General features: G+C 46.0%; 1 protein-coding gene across 1 annotated transcript in view; it reads left to right on the forward strand.

Moving 5' to 3' along the window:
• dnah5 (dynein, axonemal, heavy chain 5) overlaps positions 1-26,106 on the forward strand; it is a 521,599-nt gene that overhangs the window by 280,593 nt on the left and 214,900 nt on the right. The window contains exons 45-49 of the mRNA XM_072509474.1: positions 1,961-2,165; positions 17,687-17,829; positions 18,982-19,116; positions 21,550-21,672; positions 24,929-25,142. Coding sequence (XP_072365575.1) covers positions 1,961-2,165; positions 17,687-17,829; positions 18,982-19,116; positions 21,550-21,672; positions 24,929-25,142 — 820 coding nt within the window. The remainder of the gene's footprint in view (positions 1-1,960; positions 2,166-17,686; positions 17,830-18,981; positions 19,117-21,549; positions 21,673-24,928; positions 25,143-26,106) is intronic.

The following is a 26,106-nucleotide window of genomic DNA, read 5'->3' on the forward strand; positions in this document are numbered from 1 at the left end:
CAATAGGTTTGTTTCGAATCACTTTGTTGGGGTTGGTTTAGCATAGTGGGCTAAACAGCTGGCTTGTAATGCAGAACAAGGCCAGCAGCGTGGTTTCAATTCCCGTACCAGCCTCCCCGAACAGGCGCAGGAATGTGCGACTAGGGGCTTTTCACAGTAACTTCATTGAAGCCTCCTTGTGACAATAAGCCATTATTATTATTATTAGCTTTCGGAGCACAGCTCCTTCCTCATTCACCTGAGGAAGGAGCTGCGCCCCAAAAGCTAGTGATTCGAAACAAACCTGTCGGACTTTAACCTGGTGTTGTAAGACTTCTTACTGTTCCCACCCCAGTCCAACGCTGGCATCGCCACATCATGACTCAATAGAAGAACCTCTGTCACTAGAGCTAAGTCGCTCTAAGAGACAGAAAATGTCACCAGACAGACTGAGTTACTGATGGACTAGTGCAAAAGTGTTCACAGTTGTTACTGTTTTGGCAATTGTGAGATTTAATTATCATCTGTGTAAAATAGGACTTAATGGGGGAGGGATGCCCTTTTAAGGCTTTAAGGCTTGCCCTTTTAAGACACATTCTTTGATGGTGGGGTCATGTGACCTGCTAATCCAATCAGGGACAGGAGTTGGGAATTCACTGGGATGTGTTGGGACCTATCCCAGCAGTTGGACCCTGGAGCTGAGTATGGAAAGACCATTTTAAAGCAATCTATAAATAATTGTTTATCGTTGAAATAAATCATAGTTTCTTCAAAGTTAACTGGTGGAGCCAATTCTTGAAGTTATTGCACAGTGTTTTTCGGGAAATCTTTTCAATAATTAGTAAAATGTTATGAGTTGCAAACATGATTCACCAATACTATCTTTGGGAGATCTTTGGGAAAGGTTATGAAGTATCTACATCAAAGAAGATGCAAGATATATCAGTCATAAGGGGTGGGACTTTCCTCCTCCCTCCGTGATGTGTTCCACAGTGGCGGAGAGAAGCTTGCCAGTGGCTGGAGTGGGTTGTCAACAGGTTTTCTTATTGAGTGCACCCCTCACCACCACAAATCCCACAACGGACATGCGCAGTCAGGACCGAAAAATCCCGCCAAACTGAACGGACAGAAAAACCTGCCCAAGGTGTCATATTGGGTGAAATTTAATAGTTGCGGCGGTGGGTCTGTCTGCCAGCTGGGGAACCATTGGCAACTCCATCTCTGCCATTTCTTGGCAAACCCAATAAGTACGTAGTCTGCTGCCTGCGGTCATGGTTCCCGGCTCCTGCAGGGCAGATGTCCCTCCTCCAAGATCTGTTGGCCAACACAACTCTCCAGTAGTGGCAGCACCACTGGGCGCAATATTGCAGTAAGAGGAAGATTGTTACTCGAGCCCTAAGACACAGGTAAGTGGCGTGGGACCACCTCCCAATGACAGAGCTTCTGGTGAGAGTGAAAGGGAGATTGGTTTAAAGGCCACAGGGTCATCCCGTGCATTCATCCCTCACTTTTGGCAAGTCTCTTATTGAGCACAGGATGCCTGAGAAGAAGGGACTTCTTCCCATTAGGCCACAGGCATGCCAACCAGGGTTTACCTCAGCTTGCCTACGTGATGTGGCCCCGCCTGCTGTTGGTAATTGTCTCCATTAGTTTCTGGGTGGGAAGGCCATGCCCAATCCTTCCCATCCTGGTCTTATTAGGGGGTAATCAGGAAGGTGGGTAATCAGGAAGGTGACGTGAGCTCAACCTGAACCTTCCCACCCAATTCTATGGTCCTTTTCTGGTGGGGGGAGGGAGGGGCATTAAATTCTGGCCACTCTGTGTGCATCAGGAGCCTTGCTAAACATATTAAATGTTTGTTTTCTTATTGATCAAGAGATCACTTGCAAGTGTCTCAAATTTATATGTTGTATAGAAAATATGTTGGAGTGAAATGCTTTTGTTTCCAGTGTGTAGTAACTTATATATAAATGTATTTTAGGAACAAGGTGGAGAAGTGACTCGAGAGCATTTGGAAAGACTGTATGTTTTCTCACTGATGTGGAGTATAGGGGCCTTACTGGAATTAGAGGACAGAAGGAAAATGGAGCACTGGCTGCGAACGCATGAGACTATTCAGCTGGATCTGCCATGCATTCCAGCTGGGAGTGAGGACACTATGTTCGACTATCTTGTCCATTTTGATGGTCAGTACCAAGATAATCTGGTCAATTATTTAACTGTATTCTGCAGAAAACGTTGAATGGGTTTATTTTTCAAATGTATTTTGATATACTTTCCGTCCATGAAGCATCTTTTTGAATAGACTGCGGCTGTGGGATGATGTCATACTTGACATTCTGAGATATAGGGCAGCGCGGTAGAACAGTGGTTAGCACAGTTGCTTCACATCTCCAGGGTCCCAGGTTTGATTCTCAGCTTGGGTCACAGTCTGTGTGGAGTTTGCACATCCTCCCTGTGTCTGCGTGGGCTTCCTCCGGGTGCTCCGGTTTCCTCCCACAGTCCAAAGATGTGCAGGTTAGGTGGATTGGCCATGATAAATTGTCCTTAGTGTCGAAAAAGGTTAGGCGGAGTTACGGGGATAGGGTGGAGGTGTGGACTTAGGTGGATGGTCTTTCCAAGGACCGGTGCAGACTCGGTGGCCTGAATAGCTTCCTGTGCTGTAAATTCTATGATTCAAGGTAGTCAGTAACAATATTCCATTAAAGATGCACTTATGTGAACCAAAATGTAGCTGAAAATTACCTTAAAAAAATGCAGAGGCCAGATGAGTTTTACGCCCTGATTTTAACTTGGGTAAGCATGTAAACTGCTGAGGAAGAACGGGTAGAAAGCCCAACGAATTTTAACTATTGGAGTCAGTGCCATGTTCCAGCACTGCATGCTGTCCAAACCTGTAGTCAATGCTGAGGGGACAGGCAGGTAATTTATGTAGCAGGAGGCTGCTGCCAGGGACTGTAGGGAATGATACCCCCAAGGTGACATACGCCGTGAGGGCAGTGGGGTTTCCGTAGGCAATTCCAGTTCGGGTCGGAGAAGGGGAGCCTGAATTAGGAGAGTATTAAGAATTATCGTGAGGCGCCGAGGAGAACTCTTGCTCTTCCTGGTGTGATGAATGTAGGATATTTTATATATATATATTTGATGCACAATCAATTACTCTTGAGACAAGGTGAGTCATAACTAATAGGCTTTAATCTGCTAGAACTGTTCCCCAGCAGCTTCGATACAGAAAGTGAAGGCTGCTGGGACGGCATCGGTTAATATACTCCGCCTCTCAGGGCGAAGCTATGTACATCAGCCAATGGTAGACTCCTGGGTCTAGCCAATGGTCATCCACCTCTCAAGTACCACAATACTGGTACTACCACAATATTATATTATGCGTCTGTTACAGTAATGTTACTAAAAGACCTTCAGTTAAGGTATCCAGATTATATGTCTGCTGAAGCTGTGATTAAGGTTTAATAGCTAGGCAGGCTGCTTGATCACTCATGGGAGGGGCTGAGTCTGTTTTTCTGTTTTGTGTTTCAACCTTGCCCTGTGTCTGTTGCTGTTAGTTTCATAGTTCTGCTCTGGTTTCTGAGGAAAGGAGGTCGTTCCTCAGGCTGACTTCTGAAAGCTTCTCTCCCAAGGACTTTGTGCAGAAATCTGTAAGCCGCTGAGTGTTAACTGTATTAATAAGTGGCATTTGACGTGTGTGTGTGTGTGGATTTCGCTTAATTGACATTTTAGAAATATATGGGGAAGTAAGCTCAAATTCCTTCCTTTATTTTTTTTTTGTGAGAATTGTTTAACTGTTAATTGAAAAGCTGTTTTTCTTTGGATATTAATGGGGTCAATTCTGTGTTAATAATAGTTTGTTTAAATACAAAAGATCCTTCGTTGTCAGTGGAATCATTCCTAGAGCAAGTATCCGTTCCTCAGTTTACAAATTGATAAATTGTCGGGGTCTCATTTGGTTTCCTAATATAAATTGGGGTCTGATCCGAAAATACAATTGGAGGCTCTTGATGGGATTAAGAAGTATAATTCCCAGGTTGGTTTGGGATTATCGAATTTAAAGACAGTTAGTGTGGGGAATTGGTGCTTTTGGGTGTTGAATTCTGTCATTTTAAATAAGGAGTGACAGGTACAATGGCTGTTTATGTGGCTAAGAATTCCCTGAGTGTGGAAGAGGTCACTTGAATTAGTTTACAAAGGATGGGTAAAACAAAGCTTTTGGATTTGGTGAACAAGCTGCAGTTGACTTTACCTGGAGAGGCGAGGAAGGCAGAGATAATTAAAGTGATAGTTCAGAATTTAAATTTGCCAGAGGCGCAGAGTCTGAAGCATTGGGAGAAGCACGGACAAGGTTTGACGGAAAAGATGTGGAAGCTTTTTTTAAAATCTCATCCGAGAAAATGGATAAGTAATTGAAGTGGCCAAATAATGTGGGGGTATTGTTGGTTCAAATAAAGTTGGTAAGTAGAGCGAGTGAAGTGTTTGCATCACTATCAGAGGAGGTATCTGGGGATCATGATGAGGTGAGAGAAGCCATTTTAAGTACAAAAGAACCAGTGCCAGATGCCTCCAGACAGAAGTTTAGAAATCTAAGGAAATAACAAGGTCAGACATATTTAGAATTTGAAAGAATAAAATAAAACAATTTTGATAGGTGGAAAATAGCATTAAAAATGACCAAATGTATGAAGCACTTTGGGAAACTGTTATTTTGGAGAAAATTAAAGATTAATTTCCTGCAGCAGTGAGAACTTGTGCCGAAGAGCAAACGGTTAAAACTGCTCAACTGGCAGCAGAAGTGACAGATGATTTTGAATTAGTTCATAAATCAAGGTTTGGTTTTCGGTAACAATTTCAGCCTGTGAAGGATTGAAACTGGGGAAATTAGAAATCCACATGTCGTCAAGGAAAAGAAGGTCCAGAACATATACATAGAACATACAGTGCAGAAGGAGGCCATTCGGCCCATCGAGTCTGCAGCGACCCAATTAAACCTTCACTTCCACCCTATCCCCGTAATCCAATAACCCCTCCTAAACGTTTTGGTCACTGAGGGCAATTTAGCATGGCCAATCCACCTAACCTGCACATCTTTGGACTGTGGGAGGAAACTGGAGCACCCGGAGGAAACCCACGCAGACACGGGGAGAAAGTGCAGACTCAGCACAGACAGTAACCCAGCGGGGAATCGAACCTGGGACCCTAGCGCTGTGAGGCCACAGTGCTAGCCACAGCTGCTACCGTGCTGCCCTAGTCGGATGAGATTTTAAAAAAAACTTCCACATCTTTTCCGTCAAACCTTGTCTAGTTGGAGATAGTAGGAGAGTTTGCCTCAGGTTAAAAAGGAAACTTAGACTTCCAGTGACAGGAATGTGCTGAGCGGAGCACGTAAGGTGGTTCCCCTCCTGGGAATTTGGATTTAGGCACCTTTAACCAAAAATAACCCGCCAGCATCGGGAAGAAACATCACCCCACCCTCTTCTAACAACAGCAGAACTAACGATGCCTAGAAGCAGCAGCTCCAAGATCTGCAAAGAGGCTAAAGGCAACAAAAACCGAGAAACATGCACAGAGGAGATGGCGAACATACGAGGTGACGAGGACCCAGCTACAACCGATAAAGTGGGAGCACCAGGCCGTGCATGGAGCTCTCCTTTGTCGGTGGGCAGGTGGAGGGAGTTCCTCACAAAGGAACTACAAGAACAAAAGAGGCCACGGGGACAACAGTCAGGGTGGCAGTGATGGAGGACTGATTGCCATGCAGGTGGCCCCGGACAAGACGGAGATGCAGTTGGAGGCCCAGGGGAATACCTTAAAGAAGCTGAAGAAGGCCTCCACGGACCTGAGCGATCGGATGTCCGCACTGGAATCGGAGGTAACAAAGTTCATGGCAGCACAGGGGACCACAAAAGGGAAAATCGAGGGCCAAGAGAAAGGGTCCAGGTGCCAGAACTTGCGGATAGTGGGGCAGGACTCCAAGGGCAGGACCCCTATGGAACACGTGCCCTAATGCTGGGAAACCTGGTGGGGAGAGACAGACTCCCAAAGCCGCCAGAAATAGTGCCCAAAGATCACTCTGGCCAAAGCCCAGGGCCGAAGAACAACCTTGGGCCATAATTGCTGAACTGTACTGGTACCAAGACTGGGAAAGAACCCTGAACTGAGGCAGGCAGACAAAGTCCTGCAAGTGTAAAGGAGGTCGACCACAATTCTACCACTTGGTGGTCACATCAGAAAGAATGAGGAGTTGGGTGAAGGAGCCAGGAGCAGAGTGGTTCAAGATGGAGGGGAGTTCCTGCACAGTGATGTCTCTCTGAGGCCTAGTTCCAACAGCGCTCCCATCCCTGCCAACCAAGCACTCAAAAAGCCCAATGGCAGTAGCCATGGTCCGGACATGGTACCAATTGAGGCAACACTTCGGCCTGACCAAAATGTCCACCATGGCCCTCACCTGCAACAACCACAGGTTCATGGAAGCTACTTTTAAAAGATGGAGAGAGGGCGGGGGGTGACGTTGACAAATGACTGACGAGCGGCGCTGAAAGAACTGATGGAGAGGTTTCAACTGCCCAAAGGAAATGAACTAAGACATGTACAACTTGAAAACGCCCTCCGTAGGGAAACAACGATGTACCCACGGACGCTGAGACACTCTGGTAGAGGAACTGTTGGACGTGGGCAACTTAGAGATAGGGAACTGTGGAAATCTGTATGGCCGACTGTTGGAGGAGGCAAGCTCCTCCCTTCACAATTATAGAATCATAGATTTTACAGGAGGCCATTCAGCCCATCAAGTCTGCATGGGCCCTTGGAAAGAGCATTCTACCCAAGCCCATGCCTCCACCCTATCCCCGTAGCCTAGTAACCCCACCTAACCTTTTGAATATTAAGGGGCAATTTAGCATGATCAATCCACCTAACCTGCACATCTTCGGACTGTGGGAGGAAACCGGAGCACCCGGAGGAAACCCACGCAGACATGGAGGAAGTGCAAATTCCACAGAGACAGTCACCTGAGGCCAGAATTGAACCCAGGTCCCTGGAGCTGTGAGGCAGCAGTGCTAACCACTGTGCCACCGTGCCGCCCCACAACACTAGAAAAAAATGGGAGGAAGAACGAGGGATAGAAATAGAGATGTAAATCTGAATTGAAGCACTGGAAAGGGCAAACTCCACCTCCACATACACCGGGCTAAGCCTAATGCAACTAATGGTGGTGCGCAGAGCTCTCCTAACCAGAAATCTAATGAACAGGTTCTTCCCAGAGGTGGAGGACAAATGTGAACTGTGCCAAGGAAGCCCGACCAACCAATACCACCTGTTTTGGGCCTGTCCCAGACTTGTCGGGTTCTGGACAATCTTCTTTGAGCAATGTCCAGTGGTGTGGAAGTGAGGGTGGAGCCATGCCCAAAAGTGGTGGTCTTGGGGGTTTCAGACCAGCCAAAACTCTTCATGAGGAGGGGGGGCCAATCCCCTAGCCTTTGCTTCTCTAATCACCCACCAAAGAATCCAGCGTGGCTAGCGATTGGCAGCATCACCCAAAGTTGCAGACTGGCTATCCAACATGTCAGAATTCCTCCAAATGAAGAAAATAAAATTCATCATCGTGGGTCAGAAGAGGGCTTCCACAAAATGTGCAGGCCGTTCACCAACTTGTTCCAAGACCTGTTCGTAGCCAACAGCCAATAGAGCAGGGTGGCGGGGGGATAGGCACAGGCGGGCCACTAAAACATAACGGAAAGGGGGGAGGAAGGGGAATGGGGGGGGCGGGGGGGGGGGGAGAAGAAGGGTGGGGGAGGGGCAGAAAACGTGCAGGGCAGACAACGGGTGACAGTGCCATGGAGGAGGGGCTCAAACATGAGAGGGAGGGAGCAAAGTCAGGAACAGCAAGCTGGGTGACACACACCAGGACCAACACAAAGTGCCGAAAGGGGGCAGTACGAGTGGATAAGGACCGCAGCCACCGTGGAGGGGGGAAAAGAAACAGATCAACAGTCAGAAAGTTCCAGCTCAGAACACACATATATATATATATATATATCACCCATCTCACTCTGTTTGTGCCCCCTCACCCAGAAGGAACTACGTAAATGTACAAACTTTGACTTGTCAGGAATGACAGAATATGTACCATGAAATATGAAAATCACTTAAGAACATTTGTTTAAATAGAAAGGAAACTTATTATAATGGAAGAGAGATAAGAAAACTTAAAACTTGCAATAAAGTTGAACAAAGCCATAGTGTTGGTGGATTAAGAAAAGTACTGGGAGGACAGACCCAATTAAACAGGATAAGCCAGTAGAGTTTATTAAAGTGGCAAAAGGAACGATGGTTGCAACTGAAGAGATACAAAAGATTGTCCAACCTGTTCAGGATGTTCGATGATAAGCAGGTGCTCGATCTTTTTTTGGGCGTGATTTTGCGAACTCGTTGCGCCCGACTTGGTGTCAGGATGAAGGCAGTGAATCTTGTGAGAGGCCTTTTGCAAGATTCGTGAATCTTCAAAGGTCTCATGAGATTCTACAGAATTTTGCAGCGCATTGCAATCTGGATTTCGCTCTTGATCCAGGCTCGCATTTTTAAATTAGCTAAACTGAGCCCTTTATTTGTGGGGGTAAGGTTTACTCATGTACAAGCAAGGTGGAGTAGCTGAGGAGGTTAAGCTCGGAAGGGATACAGGAGCAAGTCAATCTTTAATGGTGGGAGATGAGGAGATATGTGGTTTGGAAGGAATATTACTGGAAAGGGTGATAATATGTGGGATTAATGGTGGAAAGAGTAGTGTACCACTTTGTAAGGTAAGGTTAGAGAGTCCGGTGAAAAGTAGTGTAGGAGTAATACAAAAAAATTACTTTTTTCAGGGTACAATTTATTCTGGGTAACGATATAGCTGGATCACAGATGGGAGTGGTGCCTGCTGTGGTTGAAAAGCCAGTGGAAAGTCAAACAACTGAAGTGTTGTAAGAAGCATACCCAGCGGAGTTCCCAGATTGTGTGGTAACCAAATCATAATGTCCCAGATTGAGACAGAAGGAGGAGATAGGGAAGCTGAGGTTCAATTATCAGAAACAATCTTTGGCCAGATGGTTGATAAAAAACAAGAGCAGATGGAGGAGGGGGTTGTTTAGCACAGGGCTAAATCGCTGGCTTTGAAAGCAGACCAAGGCAGGCCAGCAGTATGGTTCAATTCCCGTAACAGACTCTCCGAACAGGCGCCGGAATGTGGCGACTAGGGGCTTTTCACAGTAACTTCATTGAAGCCTACTTGTGACAATAAGTGATTTTCATTTCCGGATGAAGCGGATTTATTTAGTTCAAGAAAGTTTGTAGAGTTACAGCAGAAAACTAAGAGATGAAGCAATTCTATTAGAAAGCATTCATAGATTTTGTGAGGGCCACGAAGAATCCAGCACGGGTTTTAAGGATACAAAGTAATAACATTTATTTACAATAACATATATATATAACAGCAGCAGCAACTTCCCTTGCTGCACACTCCTTCCTGCTGTTTCCAAACTGGGGCTGCTTTATTTATACTTAGAGTTTACTCATGGTTTCTCCGCCCCCTCATTGGGGAAGCTCATACTCCCACAGGATTGTGGGATTGTCATTAGTCCCCAGCCAATGGTAAGTAGGCAGGTTATAACATCCCTCCCCCACAAAGTCCAAGGAATCCACCGAAGACCCTGGCGAAGGAGGGTGTCGGACTCGTTTTGCCACAGGCCGGACACCACTTGCACGCGGCGCTGGATCAGGCGGCGTGTAACGAGACTAAGACCGGCGCTTCCGTGATGAACGGCGCAACGGTTGTATACCCACGGCCCATGGACCCGAGGATTCCCCCTCTGATGCATCCTGTGTCTCCATCTCGGAGTCAGAGTCTGCTGCCTCCGTCATGTCAGCGTCTCTATCTCCATTCGGTTCTGTAACGACCTGCGCAGGCTTCGAGTGAGGCACCAGTGGAAGATTGTGAGGACTACCTTCCCTTGTCTCTGGTCTCTGCGGCTGTAGAAATGAGCTCCGGGAGCGGGGAATCTTTTGAGGGGATAGTCTTCTGGACCGAACGTGGTCTAAATGTTTGCGCTGGAGACGACCCTGGGCTTGCACCTGGTAAGATATAGGGCCCGTTTGGCGAAAGATTACACCAGGAACCCACTGGGCACCACCAGCAAAATTCCGAACGAACACTGGGTCACCTGGCGCAAACTGCCGAAACGGCCGATGGCAAGAAATTCCCTGTCCCTGCCGTTCTTGTGTGCGGCGTACTTTTGCGCCAATGTCCGGGAAAACCAGACTAAGGTGGGTGCGAAGTCTCCGGCCCATTAGGAGTTCTGCGGGAGCTACCCCAGTCACCGCATGGGGGGGTGGTCCTATACGTAAACAAAGAGCGAGCCAGTCTCGTGTCCATTGATCCGGAAGACTGCTCCTTTAGGCCTCGTTTGAATGTCTGCACTGCGCGCTCTGCCAACCCATTTGAAGCCGGCTGGTAAGGGGTAGTGCGGATATGGCGTATGCCGTTCATCTTCGTGAATCTCGCAAACTCCTCACTCATGAATGGAGTGCCATTATCCGTGACCAGCACCTCGGGGAAGCCATGCGTACTAAACGACAAACGCATCTTTTCAATTGTTGCGCAGGACGTTGTCCCCTGTATCTTATGCACCTCTAGCCATTTAGACTGGGCGTCAATTAATAAAAGGAACATGGATCCTTGAAAAGGTCCTGCGAAATCTGCATGCAAGCGTGCCCAAGGCCGCCCTGGACATTCCCAGTGATGCAGGGGCGCGGCCGGCGGAAGCTTCTGATGCTCCTGGCAAATGGAGCAGTTTTGGGCCACCTTCTCAATGTCGGTGTCGAAGCCTGGCCACCAGACATAACTCCGGGCCAACATTTTCATTTTGGTCACACCTGGATGCCCATTGTGCAAGTCTGTTAGTATCAGCTCCTGGCCTTTTTCCGGGACAATCACACGCATCCCCCACAAGAGGATGCCGTCTTCCACGCTGAATTCTGCCAGCTTGGAGGAAAATGCCCGCAACCCGCCTGGGAGCTGTCTATGCTGCCCACCATACAGGACTATGTGCCGAATCTTTGACAGGACTGGCTCTGTCTGGGTCCACTCACGGATCTGTGATGCCGTGACAGGCCAGGTGTCCATAAAAGTTAGGGTTGCAACCACCTCACTGGTCGTGGGGGTCGACATGGGGCCGGTCGATAAAGGCAATCGGCTCAGTGCGTCGGCATTTGCTATCTGCGTACCTGTTTTGTGCTCCAGAGAATACTCGTATGCAGCAAGCAACAAAGCAGGATCCCTGTGCTGGATCCGTGCGGAAGCAATGGGCGGAATTGGCTTATCCTCTCTGAAAAGTCCCAGCAGGGGCTTATGATCAGTCACGATAGTGAAATGGCGGCCATACACGTACTGGTGGAAGCGTTTCACCGCAAAAACCACTGCATGGCCCTCCTTCTCAATCTGCGCGTACTTTTTCTCCGCTGCAATCAATGTGCGGGAGGCGAAAGCTATCGGTCGCTCGGCCCCGTTCTCCATCTTGTGGGACAGGATGGCCCCAATACCATACGGGGATGCATCACATGTGACGAGCAAAGGCTTTCCAGGATCATAGTGGGTTAGTAACCCAGACGACGACAATTGTTGCTTTACCCGCCGGAAAGTGGTTTCTTGCGGCTGACCCCAAACCCAGGTGTGATTTTTCTTTAGCAGAAGGTGCAAAGGGGCCAGCGTAGTTGCCAGATTGTGGAGGAACTGCCCGTAATAGTTTACGAGACCGAGAAAAGAACGAAGATGCGAAGTGTCAGTCGGGGCGGGGGCCTGTTGAATTGCACGCACCTTCTCTGCGACGGGGTGCAAACCTTCGCGGTCCACCCGATAACCTAGGTAGACTACTTCCTTTGCCTGAAATATGCACTTTGTGCGACGTAAATGGACTCCAGCCTCCGAAAAGCATCCAAGGACAGCCTCCAGATTTTCCAAATGTTCCTGCTCCGACGTCCCTGTAATCAAAACGTTATCTAAGTAGACAGCAACACGTGGTAAACCTCTCAAAATGCCCTCCATAACACGTTTAAAAATTGCACAGGCAGAGGATACTCCAAAAGGCAACCGTGTATATTCATACAGGCCCCGGTGTGTATTAATCGTTACATATGGTCGGGAGGCAGGGTCCAGCTCCAACTGCAGGTAGGCCTGACTCATATCTAATTTTGTGAACGAGAGTCCACCTGCAAGCTTCCCGACTCGACCGATATCCTCTATGCGAGGCATTGGATATCGGTCGAGTCGGGAAGCCGTATTCACTGTAAGTTTATAGTCGCCACACAAGCGAATCTGGCTTCATTACAGGTACAATTGGTGCTGCCCAGTCAGCGAAACGGATGGGCCTGATAATACCAAACTCTCCAAACGAGTGAGCTCCCCTTCTACCTTCTCGAGCAAGGCATCAGGCACCGGGCGCGCCCGGAAATAGCGCGGCGTGGCTCCTTGTTCGACATGGATACGGGCTACGGCCCCTTTTATTTTCCCCAAACCAGGCTGGAATACATCTGGGTATCGTCCTAGCACCTCAGTCAACCCTTCAGAAACTGTTTGGAGGGTGTGCTGCCATTGCAACCGCAAATGGCGCAACCAGTCCCGACCCAACAGGCTGGGCCCATGGCCGCGCACCACGATAAGTGGGAAACGCCCCTCCTGGCGTCCTTAAACAACAGGGGTCATTGTAGTTCCTGCAATGTCCAGTGGTTCCCCCGTGTAGGTGGCCAACCTGGCCTGTGAGTCGGTTAATGTAAGGGTCTGTATACCCTGCTTGATGCGGTCGAATGTCCTCTGGGCGATCACGGAGACCGCTGCGCCAGTGTCCAACTCCATCTCAAGCGGGTGGCCATTGACCCGTACTGTCACCTTAATGGGGGCCACACAGGGAGCTGCCACACAATGCAGCTGCAGGCAGTCGTCCTCCGTCTCCACGTCCTCAGGAGTAGTCGCCGCAGGTTCATCCACATGGAAGGTACGGCCCCTGGGCTGGTCCCAGTTTCGGTCAGAAAGACGGCGCCTCTGGCGCCCCCAGGACCGCCGTCCGCGACGGGGTCGGTGCCTACAAGTCTGACACGGACATGGTTCCTCATCCATTGGTTCTGGAGAAGGCTCCCTTCGGGGAGGAATGTCCGATGGCCACTGGCGTCGGTCCGGACGTTGCCTCGCCCAAGGTACCGCAGTAGTGCGGGGGGATGTTTTCGGACGGAAGGGATTGCGCCCCAAGGCATGCACTTCCATTCCCTGGAGCTCCTGCACTCCTCGTTCTGCGCTCTCTCGGGACAATACTATCTGAATGGCCTGTTGAAAAGTCAATGTTGGCTCAGCTAACAACTTTCTCTGGGTGGCCGCATTGTTAATACCACAAACCAAACGGTTGCGTAACATTTCTGACAAGGTCTCACCATAGCCACAGTACTCTGCAATCCTGCGTAGCCTGGATAGAAAATCGGCAAGGGATTCTCCAGGGGTCCTCTCAGCGGTATTAAACCGGTAACGTTGGACTATCGTGGACGGGGTTGGGTTAAAATGTTGCCCCACTATATTCACAAGTTCATCAAACGTTTTGGTGTCCGGCGCAGCTGGGTATGTAAGGCTCCTAATCACCCCAAACGTATGCGGGCCGCAGGCGGTGAGCAATATGACCACCTGGCGCTCGTTTTCGGTGATATTGTTTGCCCGGAAATAGTAACGCATCCGTTGTGTGTACTGGTTCCAGCTTTCCAGCGCAGCATCAAAAACATCCAAACGTCCGTACAGAGGCATGGTATAATAGAAAACAACTTCCAACCTGTATCCAACAAAAATCCAGGGAGGTGGCTTCAGCAGTGTCGACAGCTATTCACTTTAACCTTCGTCGCCAGTTTTGTGAGGGCCACGAAGAATCCAGCACGGGTTTTAAGGATACAAAGTAATAACATTTATTTACAATAACACATATATAGATAGATATATATATATATATATATATATATATAACAGCAGCAGCAACTTCCCTTGCTGCACACTCCTTCCTGCTGTTTCCAAACTGGGGCTGCTTTATTTATACTTGGAGTTTACTAATGGTTTCTCCGCCCCCCTCATTGGGGAAGCTCATACTCCCACAGGATTGTGGGATTGTCATTAGTCCCCAGCCAATGGTAAGTAGGCAGGTTATAACAATAGAATAAAGATTTGAGTGTATACCGGAGTGTTATTACATTAGAAATGATGTATTAATGAGGAAGTGACACCGTTACATAGGCAGATGAAAAATGGGCCAAAGTTCACCCAGTGGAGTTACCGATGGGTTAACAAAAGGAGGTTCTGTGGGTAGCACTGAGGTTCCATTCGGGGGTTATTTAGGAGTATGGAAAATTCAAGCAAAAAAACAAAAATATTTTTGTTGGCCTGGACTGCATTAGGATGTAGCTGACCCATGCCACCTGCCACCCCCCCTTACTGCTGCTTGTCAGCCAGCATGCCCAAACTGTTATCTCCCATGCAGAGAATGTACAATTCATCGTCTAGGCCAGTGTTTTTCAAACTTTTTTTCCAGGAACATATTCTTACCAACCCGGCCAACCTTCGCATCCCACGCCGGCCAACCTTCGCGACCCATGCCGGCCGACATTCGCAACCCATGCCAGTCGACCTTCGCAACCTACGCCTTATCCCTTACCTGGTTTGCTGCTGACAAAAATGGTCCCTTTGGCCCTCGTACACACTCCTCCAATGGGACCTGTTGGATGAAGGTGAAGCCTTCCGGTGTCGGAAAGTATGGGGTCTCCATCTGTCCAAAGTTCTGCATTTTTCTTCTGTAAAATGTTATCAAATAAATCCCCCCTGAACCTGTAAAAAAAATAAAAAATAAAATGAATTAAATAAATGAAAGAAATAAAAATAAAATGAATAAAATAAAATGAATAAAACCCCCCCGAACTTGTAAAGAAATAGCTGCGACCGTTTAAAAAAAAAAGCGGCCGCACTGCGCATGCCGCCAGTGATTGGGCACGCATGCGCAGTGCGGCCGCATTTTTTTTACATGTTCGTGGCCATTTTGAAGGCCGCTTGCAGCTGGCGTTATTAAAAGCCGGCTGCGGGCAGCATGGTGGCACAGTGGTTTGCATTGCTGCCTCACGGCGCCGAGGTCCCAGGTTCAATCCCGGCTCTGGGTCACTATCCGTGTGGAGTTTGCACATTCTCCCCATGTCTGTATGGGTTTCGCCCCCACATCCCATAGATGTGCAGAGTAGGTCGATTGGCCACGCTAAATTGCCCCTTAATTGGAAATAAAAAATGAATTGAGTGCTCTAAATTTTTTTTAAAATTAAAAGCCGGTTGCTGCGGCTGTTGCGTGACCGGGAGCGCCACAACGGACAGCTCCGCGACCATCCCGACACCTGCCCCCGCCCCCGAGTTTGACTGCCTGCTCTCGGCTCAAAGCTGCACAAGGATGTCAACTAAAGCCAACTGCACTCTCCTCTGCTGATAGTCAGCCAGTGCAGTAGCCCTGACTAGTAGCACAAGGCCAGACACGAGGACATGAAAAACACGCTCCATGGCAATGCAGAACCGCGGTGTTTCTGTCCAACATAGTAAGGACTAATTTAGAAAATTGGTTTGGAATGATAATTGTGATGATTTTCATTATTACACGTGGCCAAGTGGGCGCTGTGATGGTCAGCGATAAAGAGCAGGTAAGGTCTTGGAGTATTGGGGAATGGGAATTGCATTTATTGGTGTTGCAATTGGATGAATTCATCACAGACAGCTCAATCTCAAAGTAACTGCCTGGCATCCCCCTTCTCTTTTCTTCGTCCTCCATGTCGCTCCATTTGCATCTCTCTGGCAATGAAATGTCTTTTAACAGCAAGCATCAATGACCTCACTTATGCAACAGTAGACAGCCTACCACAATATGTTGCAAAATATTTCCAGCTACAGCCTGGAAGGAACCGGGGCAGTGAACTGCCATGGTCAACTTTACAGCCACTGGCAATGTAGTTCTCCCCTTGCTCTGAGGCTGTCTTTGTGGTTGCAGCAGGTGGAATATTGCAGTGAGGGATACCCTTACTAAAGTATAGATGTCTGACATATAGGTCATGCTGAACTTTGAGAGGGAAAAATGTTCTCTGAACACTTTGAGCAGACATGACCTCCTGCTGAGGGACCTTCTGCTCCTTCTCCTCTCTCTTCGGGTAACAGCTGAACTGCTCTGTGTGCTCTCTTGCTCATACTCCTAGCTATGCTATGTAGTCCAAGAGAAATGCCTACTTCTAAGCCCATGGCTGGGAACAATTGGTTTGCACAGAAGCCCTGTCGTCAATGACCAACATGTTGCAACAGCAGTAATTTTAAAAAGCAACAAATCTAAAAGTTATTGATTCCTTAAAAGAAAAACATTTGGGGGATGTGTGTGTGTGATTATGGGATGGAAGTAGCTGAAGCACTGAGCTCCAAAATGGCAGTGCAGGCATCAAATAAGCTTTACATGCTGATGTCTACTCTGCACACTTTTGGCAGATGCTAATTGCAAGTGTGCTAACACTTTCACCAAAATGGCTTCCTCCTCAACTTGCACCACAAAAGGCATTTTGGACTTCCAAGACCACTTGTGGGTGCTATGCATCCATATTTTTCCCCAGGCATGTCTTCTAACAGAGGTGTTCCACAGAGAATATTAAATAACATGGCTTCAAGTGACATTCAAGTTTAATAACCATTATTATGGCTATTACTGAGTAGTCTCATGTGTAATGTACGGTTGGCTTCCTAAAGAATGGCATGAATGGACTTGTGTTAAAAATCCATAAATTGAGAGAAGCCTGTTTGAATGTATAATCTCTTTTCACTTCTTTGCTTCACAGAACGTTAAACCAGTCATTAAGCATAACATATTGGCAAAACAGCTGATAATTATTCTTCATAACTACTCTCAGAAAATGTGTTAACATGTTGTTAGAACAGGAGATACATTAGTGGGAGGTTTAATTACTCATCCTTGATGTTGTTTGTGAGTAAACCCATCAGACTTGAAATGTAAAATGACTTATCATTTTGTTGCTTGTGTTTCTGCTTTTGTAAACTTGCACCTTCATCTATCTGTAGTACATAATAAACGGCTTTTGTCCTGGAATTTGAGGATTGTTATTGGATAAGGTTATTCTGTTAACCATAGCGGAGAATGCTTTGGATTGGGTCATTCATTTCTGAAATTGAATACCTTTTCTTTTTTGTCCCCTTTTAAAAAACATAAATTTAGAGTACCCAATTAAAAAAATATATCCACCGACCCTGCACATCTTTTTGTGTTGTGGGGTGAGAGCCATGCAGATACGGGGAGAATGCTTAAACTCCACATGGACAGTGACCCGGGGCCGGGATCGAACCTGGGTCCTCGGCGTGCGAGTCAGCAGTGCTAACCACTGTGCCACCGTGCCACCCTTGTTTGAATACCTTTTCAATTATCAATCTTTTCTTTGAATGAATCATGATCCAAAATGTAGTTGATCAATAGAAAGTCTATGTTTTGTGCAATGTTTACCTGATAATTGGTTGACTGAAGCTATCAATACATTGATTAAAATTGACAAAAATATTCAATTCTGAAGAATGTTGTGAAATATTTGTTTCTCAGTGAATGATAATTAACTTTATATTTATCCTGACAAGGAAAATGGTTACATTGGAATACAAACGTTGAAGAATACATTTATCCCACTGACAGCAGTCCAGAATATGGCTCTATACTTGTGCCTAATGTAGACAACGTGAGGACAAATGTTCTCATTCATACAATAGCCAAGCAGGGAAAGGTAGGATAATTTAATGTATTATTAATTTACTCTGTAAATTCTACATTTTATTTCTGGCCAGTAAATAGGTGGATAGAAATTGGAAGAACCACCATGTTTATAAATGTTTGCTCTCTTCGTGTTCTTTTCCTTGCAATTTTTGTCAAGCTGATTGCATCATTGTTAATTATTTTAAAGATTAAAGCAAAACAAGCATTTATTGGTCATCCCAAGCTGCGCGTGAGAAGGCCACTGTGTGCTTTTTTTATTGAGCTATTATAGTCTTTGTGGTGTAGATGCATCCACAGCTCTGTTGGGTAGGAAGTGCCAGAATTGTGACTCAGCGACACTGAAGGAATAGCCCTAAATGACCAAATTACCAAATTGGTACAGCGTGTGACTTGGACAAGAATTTGAAGGTGATCAAGCTTTTCCATGTATTTGCTCCTCATGTCCTCCTTGGTGGCAGAGAAATTGTCAGATTAGGAGGTGGTGTTGAAGAAGCCTTTGTGAGTTTCTGCAGTGCATCCTGTAGTTAGTACACACTGCAGCCAGGATTCATCGGTGGTGGGGAAAGTGCATGGCTAAGGAGATGGATGGGTTATGAAACTGGTGAATTGCTTTATCCTGGGTGGTGTTCAGCTTCTTGAGTGTTGCGGCTGCACCTATCCAGGCAAGAGGAGGCTATGTCATCACACTCCTGAATTTGCTTTGTCGACGATGGAGAAGCTTTGGTGAGTGACACGGTGAGTTACTTGTCCCAGGGCACCCATTCTCTGATCTGCTGTTGTAGTCACACCATTTATGTGACTAGTCCAATTGAATTTCCAGCCAGTAGCAACCCCAGAATTTTAATGGTGGGTATTCAGCGATGGTAATACCACTGAATGTCAAGGGGGAGACTGTTGGACTCAGTCTTGTTGGGAATGATCATTATCCAACACTTCTGTGGTGAAGATGCTGCTTGCCACTCATCAGCCCAAGCCTGGCTATAGTCCAGGTTTTGAAGCGTATTGGCACAGATTGCTTCAGTGTGAGGGATGATAAATGCTGCTGAACACTGCAAATCAAATATTTCAAATAATGACTGCAGCCAAGCTTCACTTGTAAATTAACAATTTTGCTTAAAATTCTTCTGATATTTCAACTACATCCTCATTCTTTTTATCATAGGCTGTGTTGCTGATTGGCGAACAAGGTACAGCCAAAACAGTGATCATCAAAGGATACTTATCAAAATATGACCCCGAGTCCCACATGACCAAAAGTCTCAACTTTTCGTCAGCAACTACTCCACTAATGTTTCAGGTCAGATATCGTTTCTCATTTGGTTGCCTTCTGCTGCAAATAACAAAAATCATTGTGTTATCAACTAAAGGAACGATTGTTAATAAATCATAGGATTGGGGATATTTTTGAATTTGTTGTAATTGTGATCAGAGGTACAGCACAGCGTAATTTTACATTGTGCTGTTTTTTGTTACTTTTTAGTAAATTATTCCATGTTATTGCTTTCTTCATCAAGTCCCTTTCCCATATAATGTGCACATTACCCAATGTAGTCAGACCTTCATCGCAGATCTCTGGAGGATGTGGCAGTGGTGTAATCAACTCAGTGGGCAGAATGTTACAGGTGGTTAGTTTTACCACCCCTCTGAGGAACTTTAATTGGCTGGAGGCAATTCACTTCAGAGAATGTCCCACCTCAGAATGGCCAATCAGAATGACAAGCAGCTCTGTAGTCCCAGCAGTGCCACCAGGAGAGGTCCTCAGATTCAAGCCCACAAAATCCGATAAATACAGGATATCCTGTGGGGCCCTTGATGGAAAGGCAGGGTGCTGATAGAGTATTGGGAGGAGGATGTGTGATAGAGGGTACAAGGATGACAGACCTTGGCGCAGTAGATTTGGGCTCCTGGTCTGGAAAGGGGACTAGTGATGGAGGCATCCTGCGCACTTCCCATCGGAGGCCTGAATAAAGTGATCTACCATCTCTAAATTTCTAACGCTGGCTAAAGAATTGTGGTTGAGCAGAAAGCGCCCTTTAAGTTGCCAGCAATTAGACACTTAAAGGCCTCAATTGAGGCAAAAAAACTATGCATTGCCCGTTCCTTCCTCCATTCCCCGTGAAGTTATAAACAGGTTGGGGATGGGTGGGAAGGTGAGGTAAGGCCATCCAGGAACTTTGTGGGCCCCTCCCTGGCCTTCAAACATGCCAGTGTGGGACGTTTGATTTCTGCCCTATGAATGCTCTTTGGAGAAAGAAGGGCAGCATAGTAAGGAAAGCAGGCACTGGAGGCTGTATTCGGACTCCCGTATGAGAATCCCAATAATTTGCAATTTGTAAGACTGTGAGGGACTATTACTAAACTCCAGGAGTGATTACACTGACCAATAGGTATCTTTTATGGTAAAACAAACTTGAATTTAAACACAGAATCAATCACATTAGCATCAAAGTAATAGCTACCCAGTTAACAGTTAAAATAGTTCTTAAAAACTTTACCTCCCTATCCACACCTGCCATATATATTCCAGTTAAGCAACCCGATGCAGTTATAAATTAACCTATAAATGCAGTTGTAAACCACCTATAAATAAAGTTAACAATCAGGGTTACTTGCTTCTTTGTGGAGACCTTTGGAGAGAGACCCTTTCGGGAACAAGCTAAAAATCTTTACTGTCAGACTCAAATCCTATGGCAAACTGCAAAACTACAGAGAGATCTAGCTCCTCACATCAATTACATAATCTCTATCCCAATCATGAGGCATGGTCCAGTCTCTTCCCACTAAGATGTCCCATGACCTGCTTAACCTGGAGTAAACACAATCCTTCAAAATTATCTAAACCCTAGGGAACCTTTTAAGCATAAACAATGTTCTATTAGCCATCTCTCTGGAAACAAGTGGCTAAAATCAATGATTATCATACCTTTATGACCCCTTAATCACAAGCTTTAGCAGACACACTGCTTGTACGTATTTGAAGTCAGGGTTTTAAATAACATTACTACAACAAAATATAATATATAACAATTTGCTACATTCATCACCTTTGTAGCACTTTGTTAGCTTAGATCCCAGATGTATAAGTTGAGGTACACTTAAATGAACTTTTCTGACAACTCTGTCTTCATAGATAGAATTGTGTTACATTTGGAGTCTGGTCTTCATTGCTCAATTAGGGGCTTGTGGAAATTACTTCGGCACTTGACTTTTGTGACTCAGGCGCTTTCTAGGCTATCCGGAGGGATATCAATAACCTTAAGTCAGTTTGCATGCACTTATAATGCATTTACATTGGCTACAGCATGAGAGTGCTGCATATTTTTCAAATGGTGATATTCCTCACATTACATAGCATCATTGACAACACCCAGTCGGAATTACTTTTGTGGGGCTATATCCAGTGCCCAAACGGCTTCAGAAGTATATCTGATGCAATATTGAATGAGACAATGTTCACTATAAATGACTCACACATTTATGTTACAAAATAACAAGTAAGTGCAACTAACTGGTGTAGTATAGCTGAAGAAACTCATGCTGCTTGCAACTTTAAAACATACCTTATCAGAATGAGTGAAGTTCGCTCTTAATTTCTATGAGAAAAGAAACTTAACATTTGATGTTGACAAAACTAACCAGAAATATACAATATTATCACCAAGTATCAATTACAATTACATAAAGCACAATTAAAGAGCATGGATAATTGTCTGTTGAATTTGTGTTACAGCGCACAATTGAGAGTTATGTTGATAAACGTATGGGTACGACATATGGTCCACCTGCTGGGAAGAAGATGACTGTCTTCATTGATGACATTAATATGCCTGTGATTAATGAATGGGGAGATCAGGTAATTAATTAAAATTTCTTGTTGTTAATCTTAAGCATAAAAAGACAGTGTATTGACTTGTCAACTTCCAGAGGCTATGATCTTCACAGTTATGGAAGTTGGAAGGACTGGGTCCTCTTTTTTCTGTGGTGAGGAAGCTAGGAAATACCAGGCACTAGGCGGTCCGCCTGCTGTATGTAATTGCTGTGGGTGGTCCCCCACAGTTGGAAACTCCGAAACCCAGTAGCGGGAAGGAAGTTGGGAAGGAAGCAATTGGAGTATAATGGGGTGGTTATTAGATAATGTATGTGATGGAAAATGGTACTCAGGAGGAACTGAAGATCGTGCGGAAGAAGTCAAATTCTTCAGGACCTTTGCTTGTGGGATGAGGAAGGCTCGGAATAATAGGGGCAAGTAACCCACAAGAAATATTCAAAAAAGCACTTAGCTGCTGCAGCAAGGATTTAGCCTTTAATAGCCAGGATTCCTGAGCCTTAGGAAAACAGGCCTATAGATGTTAAATTCAAATGGGTCCCATATTCTGAGGGATGGAGCCCCATTTTTATATTAAAGCCTGATCCGTCTCTCCAGAGCTGGCTAGCTGGATGCCTCCAAGCCTGCCACAGTTAGACCAGGAGTAGACTGACCGCGGCATATTTCAAATTGATAAATGCAGTTACAGATTGTGGCCGCAAAGTGGGGCACTATGACCTCTACTCTTGTTTCTATGATTTCTATTTTGGTACCAAATTGGCTTTGAAACACATCTGTTTATATTACATTTAAATAGTTAGTTACCGTCAGCTGCTGTGTGTGTGTGGGGTGGGGGGGAGTCAGGGGGTTTTGTTGTTTGTTCTACTTAGTTGGGTTATATGTTTAAAATGTTAAAAATTGAATAAAAATATTTTTTAAGAAAGAGATTCAGATGAATGCAAATGAGGATTAATGATATGCTTGCCATCGGGAGCAAGCTGATGAATTGCAAAAGGGCGCAAATCTTGATTTTGGTCTTTCCTGCTATTTGCCTGGCGTGCACAGATCCACACCGGGTGCAACTTGTTTGTTAAATCGCGCCCATCGTGTTATCGCAGTGGCTGTTGCATGGTTGGTGGAAGGCTGCTAACTTTTACTGAATGAGGCCAGTATATGGCCTTGCTGGACGCTCTTGAAGAAGTAACTCTGGATTGCATCATCTCAAAAGATGCAGCAGCAATTGGGCTGGCTAGCCGGGAGGTGACACAAGTGCAAGGTCAGAGTGGTGGGGTGAGGGCATGAATGTTGTTATTGGAAGGGAGGACAGGAGGCTTGTAATCCACAAAATGACTGCCACTCCACAGGGCAGTGTTTCAGCAATCCTTGTAATCTGCTGGAGCAGTGTGCTCAACTGCTGAGAGAACCTGCAAGCCCCTTTGAGCACTGTTTCGCGCAGCCATGATAGCAGTCTAAACCTGTATATCATGAAGCTCGGCTTGTATAGTAATAAGCTAAGGTTTCATCACTTCAGTCTGAGTTTCCACTTGAACACACTGACCTTATGTGGCTTTTGCTTGTGCTACAATGGAAGCTGCTGTATCAACACTGCATTGTGATCAGGTCCACAAGTATTCTCATGGAGTTGGCAACCACCACCTGCATGCTGGGAAGGATGGACTCTAAGCTCTGTGAAGTCCTGTACCGAATTGGAGTTCAGGGACTCTCCAAATGCAGGACCGACCTCTATGCCATCCTGTAAATTATGCACAGCGCCTGTTACATTGGGGGTGACTGCGTCTATGCAATGGTTTTATTTTAATCAGCCTGTTGTGTCCCCTGACACTTTAGGCTCATTTACAAGCTCTTGACCGGATGGTAGTTCTTCTGTATCTCAAAGGATAAAGGGTTTGGTGAGTGAAGTGAGGAAACGCAAAGGTGTATGCTTTCACCATTTGCAGCTTGTAAATCAGAAGAAATTGTAGGGCCAGGGTGATGTGGGCTATGCAAAGGTGGATGAGGTAGGAAGATATTATCATCCTCCATGGTTTCAGCCCAACCACTGGCCACAGTCTCAGTCATGGCTACACCAATGATTTCAGCACTGTCTCATCCATGGGAGTGAGGGTGTGTGTCATGCCTGTCCCATCGGTTAGGAGCTGCTGCCTCTCATCACAGACCAACCCCTTTCAAGCAATGTGATTGGGTGATGTGCCTATTGAACAGCTAATCGTGTGTGTCGGCTTTGAGTGTGAGGCTCGGAGAAGTGTTAAGCATGTGAGGATGAGGTGAGGCAGTAATGTTGGGTATGAGTCATGCTTGACAGGGATGAAGATGAATCAAGGGTGTGTGGTGAATGAGCAGTAGGTTAATGGTTCATTTGTAAGGATATGGCATGTGAAGTCTTAACCTGCATCAAGTCCTGTTCATCTGTCACCCTTGTGTTTGCTGATCTACATTGTCTTCTGGTCGAGCAGCATATTGGTTTTAAAATTCTCATGTCTGTTTTCAGATTTCTCCTTCGCCTCACTCTCCCTGTCTCTGTAATCTCCAGTCACAACAGTCCAAGATGTCTGTGCTCCTCTAGTTGTGGCTTCTTGAGCATCCCTGATTCGAATCACTTCAACTTTGGTGGTTTAACCTTCAGTTGCCTCAACCCCCCCCCCCGCCCCCCCACACCCACACCCACACACGCACACACACACACACACACACACATTTGCCCTGCTCAACCCCTCTTTCTTCCTTTAAGACACTGTTTAAAACCTACCTACCTCCTTCACCAAGTTCTTAAGTCATTTGACCTCATAACTCATTGCATGGCATGGTCTCATATTTTGTTTATAATGCCCCTGGGAAGCATCGGGGGACTTTTTATTATGTTAAAGAAGCTATATAAATATAAGTTGCTGTTAATCACACTCCCAAAGCAGAGCTTTATTTATTGGGAGTACATATTAGGAATTAATGCATGGAGATCAGTGTTTTGCGATGAATCGACTCAAATCATGCAGGACATTGGCTGTTGGTAGCAAAACTTTGTGCAAATTAGTAAAATTTACCTTTCTGTGCTCAAGGCTTGAAGAGGCGATTGAACCCTAATCTCCTGAGTCAGGAACCTGGAAGTTGTTTAGCAGTGGATGCCTGAAAATATTCCATTCCCCACAATGTGATGTGCATGAAAATTGATAGAAGAAAGTTTTCTATATGTTACAGTCTATTCAAAGTTACAGGATATTCTGAATGGAGTTGCATTGCTTTGCTTCAAAGTAAATCACGTGGACACTTAACGTTGCTCTTATTTTAGATCACCAATGAAATTGTACGACAGCTTATGGAACAGAATGGTTTTTATAATCTTGAGAAACCAGGTGAATTCACAAACATTGCTGACGTCCAGTTCCTTGCTGCAATGATCCATGCTGGAGGAGGGAGAAATGACATACCCCAGCGCTTGAAGAGGCATTTCTCAATTTTCAACTGCACATTGCCTTCAAATTCCTCAATTGATAAAATTTTTGGTAAGAAGGGCAAAGAAAACACACATTTCCAATGAATTATCTTGCCTTTTAATCGGTTTATAAATCTAGGAGGTTTTTGTTCCAGTGTCTCCCAGTCTTTCGTCCCAGGGTTCTGCAGGGTTAACAACTTGATTTCTACTTTTGTTTGGGTGGGTGAGACTCTTCAGGTGTGTAGGATGTCTTTGCAGAGGGACAGGCAGTCGGGGTGAGGGGGAGAGGCGGGGGTTAGCTTTGTCCAATCTTATGTTATTATTGGGCAGCGAACATTGATAAGGTGCAGGGGTCGTTTGAGCATCTGTGATCTATCTGGGGGTGGATGGAGGAGGTTTCGTGCAAGGGGTCTGGCCTGCGGTCTCTGGTTGCAGCACCACTTTTCCGCAGCTAGATTCTCTTTTAGTTCGGTGGTGATAGCTACCTTGCGGATTTGGAATCCGTTTAGACAGCATTATAAGCTGGGTTCCATGTCGCTTCTGGCTCTGATCTGTAGAATAGGTTTGTGCTGTCTGGCTTTGGCGAGGGAGGGCTGGAGAGATTTAGAGATATGTTTTTGGAGGGTAGGTTCGCAGGCCTAGACGAGCTACTGGAGAAGTTTCAGCTCCCAAGGGAGAATGTATTTGGATACTTGCAGGGGCATAATTGTTTGCACAAGGAACTCCCTTCATTTCCTCTGGTGCCGTCATCCTCGTTTATGGATAGGGTCCTGATTATGGGTGCGATCGGGGGGAGTAAGATCTCGGAGGTTTATGGATGGTTGATGACGATGCAGCAAGCTACTTTGGAGGAGGTAAAGAGGAAGTGGGGGGTGGGGGGGGGGTTGTTGAGTGAGGCCCTGCAAAGGATCAACTTCACATCCTTGTGCGCGAGTTTAAGTCTGATCCAGTTTAAGGTGGTGCACAGGATGCACCTGGCGAGGGCATGTATGAGTGGGTTCTTCCCTGGGTGGAGGATAGGTGAGCGGTGTTCT

The sequence above is a fragment of the Scyliorhinus torazame genome, chromosome 6 (assembly GCF_047496885.1).
Source record: "Scyliorhinus torazame isolate Kashiwa2021f chromosome 6, sScyTor2.1, whole genome shotgun sequence".
NCBI classification, from domain to species: domain Eukaryota; kingdom Metazoa; phylum Chordata; class Chondrichthyes; order Carcharhiniformes; family Scyliorhinidae; genus Scyliorhinus; species Scyliorhinus torazame.